Genomic DNA, 11,573 nt, shown 5'->3' with positions numbered 1-11,573 from the left:
CAAATTTGCCCCGTTTCATTTCGACAAAAATTTGCCGCCGGCGAAACAACACCGACGACCATTACAGTCTATGGGCGTCAAAAATTTGCAGTGCAAAGCCATATAAGTCTATGGGCGTCATTTCCGCGGCGAAACAAGGTGAAAAAATTCACCCATCCCTGATTATCGGGCTAAACATAGCACAAACCATGATATATTCAAACTGGGATGGGGCATTTCCCATTGACCTCGACAGGTCTAAGATGGTGGATTTTCGGGTTTTTCTCAGTATCGGGGTATAATAAATCCCGAAGAATTCAAGTTTTCCCGACCAGAAAAATGTTAGCATTAGTAAATAACCCCCTAGGTCTACTAAAAAATCATTTAAACATGAATAAACCCAATAGGAAGGATTCATTATATCTTACTTAAAGATCATTTTCTCTCTTGTTCCAATCAGACTAAAGCCAGATATGGCCCTGCCTGAGGCAGTTAGCTCTAGTTAGGAGCCAGCTATGGCTACATTGTTCTGGGAGCTGCAAAACCATTGCTGAGGTCAGTGGGAGACTCTTGGTATTTGGCTGCACCGCTGAGTATTAAGGCACAGTCTGATTCTCAGCAGTTCTGCCGTATAGCACTGGCCTCAGTCTATAACCAGAGCTCAGCTTTAAACATTGCACTGCGCCTTCCAAACAAAATTTCCTTACATTTAATTTGAGCTAATGTGACTTTTATTATTCACTTCACAGCTAAAATTCTAGTTGGTTAAACAAGCTAATTAAATATATTAGTTTGAGATATCTTCAGCATATTATAGCCAGAAAACAAAAATGTTATGCCAGAAGCTTGCTGTGACTTGTGCTGTGTTGTTGGGGTGTGTTAGGAAATACAAGGATATACAATATTATTTTATTATAAAAAGAACGCTGCCTTCAAGGAAGAGTTTACAGTAACAATAATACAATACTACTTGTAAAAAAAACAATGTACATTTGAGGACAGACAAAGTCTGATAATAAGGTAAGGATTGGTGAGATTAGAGGCTTGTATCTGCTCTCAGAGCTAAAATTTAATAAAAAAAAACTGATTCCTCTACTTAGAGTAAATAGAGAAAATATGTTTAAGAATTGGTGTTTTTGTAGTATGATTCAATTACGCTGGAGTTAAAGAAAATCACAGTTACTGTAATATCGTCCCTGTACATCCGCGCCAAGTCCTCTGGCAAGCTCAGCATGGTGGTAAGTTTCTCATGTTCAATTTCACCATCTTCATTACTGCCTATGGCATGCCGGATGAGATGTGTTGCAATGTTTTGGTCTGGGGCAGGAACTTTCCTCGATTGTCTCTTGAGCAACAGGTTATGCATGTTTCCTAAGCTGCGCTTTTGTGCAGACACTTTAGGCTTCTTCAGGGAATATTCTGATAGGTGATTGGCCACAAGCTTGACCACTTGCTCGCTCTCCAGCATATCCCAAAGGCCATCAGAAGCCATTATAAGGAACTTATCATGTGGCCTTAATTTATGGTAGGTCACCTCTGGTTCAGCACTTAAATAAGGAGGAGTATGGTAGTTTGAAGGTGAATACTGATAAATATTTAAAGGTTCTAAATCACAAGCATTTTGTAAGACACTTTTCTGCAATTCCCGGCTCCACTTGAATATTACATCTCCAAATGCCCTAAATGGCATTAAAATACCCAACAACCTATTATCTGCCACTAAGGTATCTTTTTCGGATGGTGGGTGTTCAGCATGTAATCTTTGGATTTCAGCTTTATTAAAGGCATTGTGATCTTCTGTAAGAGGAATAGCTGACCAAGATCCATTTTCATCTTGAACACCCAAGATAGCACGGCAGTCACCAGCATTAGCAATGTGCAAATGAACACCATCAATGTGAGACACACATGCTGTTGTCCCTGAAAATGCAACTTGCAGAGTAAGGTTTCTGAGAAATTCATTATCAATGGGCACCTGTGCTTCAAGGGAGATGTCCGAATCCAGTCTTTGGAATGCATACGCCAAAGCATCTTCCACACTCATTCCAGATTCATTATCTATATTAATCAGCTCTTGCCAATGAACACGGAGGTGGTCCACATAGAGGGAAGCACCTTCCCTATACAGGTGATCATTCTTGTGTTTGTGCCATTGGAGAATTGGTAGCATTGGTTTCATGTGTTCACTGGCAAACTCAATATCCTCAAGAGTTTTCTGACACATCAGAGAGACAGCAATGTAGTAAAACAACCGCTCGCTAACTGACTGAGCACATGCAGATCCAGCATGACCGTCGAAAATTCCAAACATATGGCCGTTGGTTTGCAGGCATGTTGCTGCACTCCTGCGATCCTCACACGGTGTATTAGAAGCCAGCTGGTTGCTCTCAAACTTTAAGATTGTGCTTGGATTCTTCCCATCAAACTCTACTGGCTTGTAGGACACTTCATTTGCCCTAAGTATGTAGTTAATTTGAGATGGGCTTAACAAGAATTGCACATCATTTTCTGAAGATGTTTGCCTTAAAGATCTCTCTCCTGAGAAGATGATTTCATGTACGGGATAACAAAACCATTTCTGATTGACTGCCTTAGATTTACTTGGCCTTCTCCATTTAGCTTGGTGTTGAGTCAGGAGACATTTGGAATAGTTGCGTTTCTCTCCGTGGATCACAGCTAAGCTTTGTTTTGCAGACTTTAAAATCCAACCAGAAACAGTTCTTGACATTCTAACCTAAGTATCTGTTTGTTGCTTAATTCCAACCTTCAGAAACCCAATATACTTTGAAATCCTTTAATAAAGAAAAAAACAAAAGTGTTTTAGTATAAAATGGAAAGTTAGGGTGTGAACGTATACATACTTTTGATCACTTTTGAAACGAAAATACAGTGTTTTTTCTACTTTTAAAAGATGAAAAACACATATATAGCATGAAACCACATTTATTTTCAGTCTTTGCACTGTTTAGCGCATTACATAACAAAAACATAGATATTTCTTAATAAAAAGCTTTGCTTGCACAGGATATTTACAGGAATTTAACTAGATTTTATGAGCAGCTTACTGCTGTCTACTATGCCTTGGGAAATATAATGTAATATAAAAGTAACCTAGGTCAAGTCTTCAACTTCTACAGTTCATAAGTTGAAAGACCACAAAGAAGAGACCCATCAGTTTAAATAATGTGAAATATATCCAGTTTTCTCTGGTGACCTCGGGAAACTGTAGTTTTCTTTTCTGCTTATTTGTACTTCCCTGTGTTGTCTCAAGATCACAGGTACACATTGGGGCAGTATTTTGCATTGCACATGCACTGGGGACATAGTAAAATATTGTAAGAAGTGGGACACTAAATTGAGTCTGGATGTGGTTGTCTGATGCTCTGAGTAGGTGGCTATGTGACCCTGGCAGTATTTATTGCTACACAATGAAATTTAGATTGACATCATAACAGTACTTGTGTTTTTCTGTCAAGCGGTAACTTAGCTAACAATTTTCCGGGGTAATCTAGATCATTACTCAAGTCAACATACCTAGTTTTCAAGCAACTGTAAATTCTTATTCTTAAGAATGGTATGCCTTTATAAGAACAGTAGATGGAGCCAATCCTCTACTGCAAGCCATGCAAGGGGTGAATGAGTTCTTTTACAGCTCCAACCCCAGCACATAGCAGAACAGGGAAACACCCTTTTCTAGTCAGTTCTGTCTCAGGCATTCTCATTATGCTTACAGTCTCTGTGTTTAAATGAACCTTTTAGTAGAATTTTGTAACTGCTTGCACAGGTCCCATATAGACAGGCAAAACTAGACAGAACAAGAACCAAATACAAATCTTACAGGAAGGCACTGAACATTCCTGCGCACCCAAAGCCAGTTTAAAAACAAGAATTGCCATGTGAAAACCAAAGAATACAGGAATATAACACACAGCAGGCAATTCTGGGTAGCTGTATGCTTACAGAACCTTGTTGCCTCTGGCCTGACATGTATACCTAAACAACTGCAGAATCAACAGCACAGATACAAAGTAGTCTTGTAATCATAACACAAACTAGTCATGAGTCAGTATTACATATAAAGAGTCATTTCCAAATTAAAATGGACTCAAAGGTTGAGCTTATTCCTTAAAGATACTTGTGTCCTTGCACTTCCAAATAGTTGGGCCATTGTGTCCATTCTACATATGCTAAATATGCTACTTTTGCTAAATCTTGCATAACTGAACCTGTTGATACTGGAGAACCCTTAAGCTACCACAAGATACTGGTGAAGGAACTGCCTGCAAGTCTGCCATGAAGACATGGCAGTAGAATCTGCGGAGAAGTGAACTGGTTTTAGGGGTTGCGTCCTAGACTGAAGAATTTGTGTAAAGGTGTTGCTGTTGGGGCTCTTGCTAATCCAAGACAGGGGAAAGACAAGCAATTAAACTTGTGTTACTGTTCGGGGTTGGTACTGGCCTTGTGCACAGGGGGTGCCAAGGCAAAAGTGGGCTCCAAGAGACACAAAAGTATGCATCTTTGTGTCTCATGGAGCCCTTCTGCCATGGCGCCCCTGGCTGAAGTACCCAGTCACAAAAAGGATCCCAAAGAGGATGGGGCTTGCAAAGGAGTTACTAGGCAGATCACGGGCATAGTTTGGGTAAATTAGGTTGTAACCCTGTAGATTAGGGGGTGTCACAATGCATTTTTCCATCAGGCCCCATTCTACTTGTTGGCAGGGCCAACCATTTAGGGGGCTCAGGTCAACAGTAGCCTAATAACATGGGCCCTGGGGGAGTAGTATGAACAAATAAGGTAATAGATAGAAATGTCGGATGAAGTCGCAGCATTGATGCAGACACAGCGTGTCGCGTTGAATCAACGATGCGACTTTATCCGACAATGCATTCACTTACCTTATTTTCGTCACATGCGAGTTGATGCCAGCATTTTGTTGCAGCATCGGATCGCGCCGAACACATCCATGTAGTCCTACCCTTAAGCTGTGAGTCTAACTTTTCCTAAGGCACCTGTTATCTTATATTGTTACAATTACTTATTTCCTTATCTCGAAATTGTTACAAAAGTATCATCTGCTGCTGTGGCTGTTCTGTGCTCTCTGCCAAAAGCCAATTAAGTTAGAAACATTGTTTCTTTTTCTGGCTGTTCAGTGCAGAGAAAAACTGGAATTTCCAGTACAAATGAGGGACTGCAGGGTGAGCTGTCAAAAGGGTGACTGTCCCTCTAAAAACAGGACAGTTGGGAGGTATGCTTCTGCATCATAATCAGGGCTGGACTGGCCCGGCGGGATACTGGGAATAAACCCGGTGGGCCCCAACCCTCATGGGCCCCCACCGGGCCAGACACCTCTTCCGATATTGGAAATGGCATGGGGAAAAGAAATTGGCGCCACGCAGTTGCGTCTGCGCATGTGCGCCTTCATGCGAATGGGCCGGGTGGCACAGACAGGCCCCCTGCTCGTCCGACCCTGATCATAATTTAGTAGCAATAAGCACAAATATTATCAAAATAGTATCCCTTTATTTATACTTCAGAGGCATTTCTAATGTTGCCTAAAACTGGAGAGAAAAGTGAGCAATATATAGGGTAGGTACTTTTCCCATCTATCAATGAGCAGTAAATAGCTTATCATGTGACTCCTCTCACTTCCTTCTCCATAAAAGCAGCTGCCCTGTCATGCTTTATTACTGTAATTCTAGATAACAACAACATTAGTAAAATCATCTTGGAAGACACTGGAAAGATCAATGAGTCTGCACATCTGAAGGACTCTGGGTTTGCATTTACATATATGCCAATGTAGTACTGAGCGCCCTTAGTAAAAGATAACACAGCATTGAGAGATAAGTGAGGACTTATCTAATGAAAGGCCAGCTTGAAATAGTGTAATCTACAGCTCCTTAAATAAAATGACTACTGTTCTAAAGTGGATAAGAAAATATATTTATTTGTTATGCTAAATCCCTTCTCTGATATTGTCCTGTACGGAGAACATAAGGGTAAGGGCTAGGCCACAAGGGAAGATTTCAGGGAGATTCGTCGTCTGGCGACTAATCTCCCTGAATGGCTTGCTGGTATCTCGAACCCGCTAGCGCTAAAGTCGCCTGCGCCTATTCACAAGTCGCTCGAAGTCGCCTCAAAGATGCGGCGAATCTCCCTGAATCTTCCCGTGTGGCCCTAGCCTAAGGGCACACTGGGCGATTTGGGGAGATTAAGTTGCCTGGCGACTAATCGCCTTGACTTTGCGGCGACCAATCTCCCCGAACGCCTTCCCTCACTCGGCGCTGGCTAAAATGAAAAATTGACGGCGCTAATCACATGCAGCGATTCGTTTTCCAAAGTTGCCTCACTAGGAAACTACGGGCAACTGCGGAAAACGAATCGACGAGTGTGCCATGCCACAGGCGACTTTTCATTATAGTCGGCGCAAGACAGAAGGAAGGCGTTCGGGGAGATTAGTCACCGCAAAGACGAGGCGATTAGTCGCCAGGCGACTAAATCTCTCTGAATCGCCAGGTGTGCCCTTACCCTTAGGGCAGAGACAAATGGGAAGATTCGGGAGATTTAGTCACCCGGTGACTAATCACCTCTTCTTCAGGCGACTAATCGCCCCAAAAAGCCTTCCCGCCAGCCAGAATCTAAATTGCCAGCGGGAAGGCACTCGGATCGCTTTGGCTTTCCAAAGTCGTCCGAAGATTAGTCGCCTGCGCTAGAGGAGATTAACCCCGGGACGACCTATCGCCTCATGTGTCATCAGCCTAAGGGTATGTCACCAAAGGTGTACTGTTTTCTCCATTGTCGTATTTACACCAGTGAGGAAAATGCAGATCCACTGCCTTTTGCCCTGTGTTTAGTGTGCGCTGTCTGGGCAGATTTCAGTTTGAAAACAGGCAAGTACACATTTTCGCAATGAAAGCTGCTCCTTGTGTGCATTGGCGGATGCCATGTTTATCAGTGCGCACATAACTTGGGTGGAAGGCAGATATTTATGGCAGTGGAGAAAATGCAATAGGCATCACTTAACTCTGTGGTGCAAGTGTTAGTGTACGCACACCCCACAGTGCTCACTAAGCACTTATGACCCAGGGTAAACTGTACTCTGTTTCTAGAGCGCAGCTAGTCCTGTCCTTATGCAAACATTGTTCGATTCAAGGGGCATGCTGAAGGTCTTTGCTATACATAAAGAAGTGCAAAGACCTAAGGCCATTTGTTCAAATGCCCAAGACTGTGAAAGTGCAAAAATAAATGGTTTATTGCTGCCTTTTCTTTGCACTTTGCCCACTGCGTGGTGGCAGTGTGGAATGGCAGGCAGGAGGCACAACCAGCATTGGGGCCCTGTTCCCCTCCAGGCAATAAGGAAATGGCTGAGATGTGCCTCTGTAGTTACGCCACTGCACAATACAAATGAGATGCTATGCACGTCTATGTTAAAATAATTGTGTCACTAAAACATATGCAGGGCAATAATGTATAGAAGACCTTAATGTAATTAAGTAAATAGATGGCTTTTTCTGTATGGTCCAGAGAACTCACCGTGCTCCATAATGGCACTCCATATAAACAAATCACTTTATACCAAAATGAAATGCTGTGCCATGGTGTGCCATGTCTGTAGTGTTTTATCAAAGTTTGCATCATTAGTTAATGGCACCATTTCATGTTATGGATCCAGTAATACAAGCCAACAAAGTCACGCATAATCTCTGGCACAGCATCACTTTTCAAGTGAGTCTTATGCCAAAAGGTGTTACTGCCTCAAAATGTCATCTTCCTGGTTCTGCTTCCTTTATACTATCAAAGGCACACGAGATATCAAGTTTTTGTGATTTAAATACAGTCCCTGACCCTCAGCCTTCTCAGCTCGACCCCAGCCAACAACTACAGATTATCCAAAGGCAAAAAAAAGCTCTAACTAAATATAAATAAAAATAAATAAATATAAAAAGTATATATATAAAAAAAACATATATAAAAAGTAAATATATGCCTCTACTAATCCAGGCACATCGGCACACAAGGACGATTTCCATCGCACAGTTAGCAAAGTCTAAAGCTAAGGCTCACAGGAGATCTGATATGCGAGATCTAAGGAAATCCTACATTCCTTCGTTTTTTCATTATAATCCTACACTTGTATAACTTTCATCTGAAATACTGTACATGACAAGTATTACTCTCTACTCCGTTTTGAGTCTGTTCGAAATGTGTCCATGTGAACCGTATCTTTCTAGGTGAAAAACAAATAAAAACATTATTTAAAAAAAAAAAAGTAAATATAAAAGTAAAACTAAATTATAGGATGCTAGAGTTGAACCAATAAAAACACAGTTCCTCATTCCACTCTTTACAAGCAAAGCTACTTTCAGCCTGCTGATGCCTGGCACAATATCAGATGTGGCCCTGTTTTTTTCAACACTGGTCTGGGTGGAAGTGCAAATATCTTTTTTATAGGCAGTGTTTTGTACTTTAACCAGTGACTTATACCACCCACCAGACCAGTGGCAAGTTGAACATACTGCCCAGGAATCATAGGAGGGGCAGGTGCCAGCAATTACCACTGGTGGACATATTCACTTGTAACTGAGTGATCAAAACACCTACAGGGTAATGTAATAAAAGACGTAAAAGTTTGCCCAGTACTAGGAACCCATAGCAACCAATCAGTTTGCATTTAAACAGCTGACCGGTTAATTCTATCTGTGCTGAAGGGCTGCTATAAATTACTAGACTAGTAGCAAACGTTACTTCCAAGGGCCGCCTAGGGCCAGATTTACATAGCGGACACCCCTAGGCCCACTGTCATTAGTCACCCCCGTCCCCTCCCATTTATTCGCTCAAATTTTCATTATTGGGACAGGAGCATGGGAGATTTAAAAAACTATTTTAACAATGTGGGTGTGGTTGGGCAGCATGCTCCCCCCTAAAATCCTGCCACCCTTGGCCTGGGCCTTGGTGGCCTCTCCACAAATTCACACCTGGGAACGCCCTTCTAAAGTTGCAGCCCTAGGCATGGACCCTCTAGTGCCTATATGGTAAATACAACTTTGATTATGAGTAAGATTAGAAGATGGTGAATTGCACTGATTATCTGCACTATTCATTTATTAATGCCCAAGATGTAAGAGTGCTAAGGGGTGCAAATTGTGTGCCTAAGCTCTTAATCAACAAGCAATTGTGGGGCATATCAGCATGTCTTTGAGGTGCAGACATTGCTTTATTCATGGGGAAACCCCAGGTCCTTGCATTCCACCTGTGCCCATAATGCAAAGTGCGGGGTAGAGTACGAAAGTGAAAAATATAGTAATTTGCGCCCATTTCTGTAACCTGCTCTGCACTTTGGAAATCAATATTTTTCTTTTTAAATCACACCCTCTTCTTGATGTCATTGGGTAGCTATTATATTATTGTTTCTCATATGTACAATTGAGTAAGTGAGTCAGCTGCCAAAATCATTGCAGCATTCTTATTCTTCCCATTTTGGTCAGAGGATGAAGAAATAATCAGCTGTGTTATTCATAACCCTTATCAATATTCCTATTATAAACAGTCACTGATGGGCTTGCACTTCCCTGTGATGCAACAGGCAGTGTCTGATCATTCTAACGACAGTATCACCTATAATTAAGGTTGTTTCGTGACGTACAGTTGAGAATTATTTTATAGACCAATGAATCAGGCCTATTCAAACCATGCAGTGAAATCATAACATGTGAGAACATTTCAAAACATTAGATGGAAATCCACCTGGAATTCCCCAAGAGGTTTAACACAGAACCTCCTCTTACCATCTACATTGGATTAACAGTACATGAATTGCAGTACATGTGTATGGCTATTAAGAAACTGCTGAAATGTGTAGTTCAGCAATATACAGAATTCCAGAAACTGAATTGTCCTGCTGTGTAAACTGTAAGACTTGTTTATTGGAAGCTGCCATGATAAACTTCTAATAGGGCCTCCTACAGTTCAGCAACAGTGCACAAAAATCCACACTGCCTTTCTAAACTGGAATCAGCATTGTTATGTGATTAACACCTATTGCCACCAGATTTGTTTAGTCCAAGTGAAGAAGAGGAGAAACTTGCAGTCATACTGTGAATATTAAATTGTCTTACCGGTTAAACCAGCTCCAGCTGTCAGGCCCAAAACTGCCAGTCGTCCCTGTACAGTACGTCCAAGCAGGAATGTGTGAGCTCTGTATGTAACAGCCTTGATATTGTCAGACTCTAGAGCCATGCCCTCATGTCCGGGTCCTCCCCTTCCCCCGCTCTGCAACTGCCAAAGTTCCTGCCTCAGCAAACACACCCCTCTCAGTAGTCACATCTAACCATGCTCTGCACTGTCATAATAAGAACTGTATCCTGCTCTATACTAAGAAACCCTGTACAGCAGCCTGTACAGTCCCAGAAACATTATGACAGAGAGAGTGAGTGAGTGAGTGAGTGAGTGTGTGTGTGTACACACATATATATATTATGGTTTTTCTATATATAGTGAATAAAGTACCCCCTCTTGTAAAATATAAGGATATTATAAGTTACCGAGGAGTTTCATGACCATAAAAAAACACAAGGCCATCATACAGGTCATGAAACTCCGAGGTAACTTCTAATATCCTCATATTTTACAACTGGGGGTACTTTATTTATTATAATACACAAGTTTCAGTGAGTCATGTGAAAGAAATGACATCAGAACGCACCGTTTATAACTGATGACATCAGAACTCACCGTTTATAAGGATTTAATTTACAAGATATTCATGGCTTTTTTGTATTATATACACATACAGAAACACCCCACAATTTAACTAAAGCAGTCTATTGACTTGCCATGTTGCACTGCATGTCCTGAGGGTAAGGAAATGGTGCACTTTGTACCTTTTTTTCCACTTTACATCTTACCCCTCCCCCCTTTTAAATTCCCTCTATTGTGAGTTACAAAAGATAATGGTTGTCTGTGCGTCCCTGAAATCCAATTCCCTAAACAGACAAATAATCCTTATGTAAACTGTTAACCAGTGTGCAAGCCAGAGGCACAAATAAAAAAAAAAGACTTGGTCAGACAATAGTTTCAGACTCACAAATCAACGCATACAATGTTTTGCTCTCAATAAATACATTTAGCTTGTTAAATCTTAAAGAAACCTCCTTCACTTTCTTTGCATCTAAATGGCGCTGTGTTTACTATGGGTCCAATAAATAAGGATTGTGCTACTTCTCATCTACTTCACTTTGCTTAAAGAAGTAAATAGACAATAAAGTAAATAAACTTCCAAAAAGTGCTACATGGAATGGAATGGGGTAAATACATGTATGTTCTGTGTGCATCTGTTAGTAAAAATATATGGGGAAAAAAGGAAATATGAGATACATTTTAGCAGGCCACCATCTAAAGATCAACCAGCCACCAGATCTCAACCCCAAAGCTATGTACGTTCATCAGTCCTTCTCCCCCACCTCTAGCATTAGTACTTATCTTAAAACCATCACTTTTGCACCCACTCCATGGAGGCCTGATGGCTTAGGAATGTGCACAGATGTTGGGGGAAGGGATATTCTATGGTTGAGGGTCAATACTGAAGGCATATGACA

General features: G+C 41.3%; 1 protein-coding gene across 1 annotated transcript; it reads right to left on the bottom strand.

Moving 5' to 3' along the window:
• Positions 1–876: 876 nt before the first annotated feature.
• pdp2.L (pyruvate dehyrogenase phosphatase catalytic subunit 2 L homeolog) lies at positions 877–10,254 on the bottom strand. Its single transcript, XM_018258003.2, has 2 exons — positions 10,095–10,254; positions 877–2,771 (listed from the first exon to the last, which is right to left on the bottom strand). Exon 2 carries the CDS (start codon positions 2,705–2,707, stop codon positions 1,100–1,102), a length of 1,608 nt encoding a protein of 535 aa, XP_018113492.1. The 5' UTR covers positions 2,708–2,771; positions 10,095–10,254; the 3' UTR covers positions 877–1,099.
• Positions 10,255–11,573: the final 1,319 nt, after the last annotated feature.

This window comes from Xenopus laevis, chromosome 4L (genome assembly GCF_017654675.1).
Source record: "Xenopus laevis strain J_2021 chromosome 4L, Xenopus_laevis_v10.1, whole genome shotgun sequence".
Taxonomy (NCBI): Eukaryota; Metazoa; Chordata; class Amphibia; order Anura; family Pipidae; genus Xenopus; species Xenopus laevis.
The sequence above is the reverse complement of the archived record's forward strand: the minus strand, read 5'-3'. Positions and strand labels throughout refer to the sequence as shown.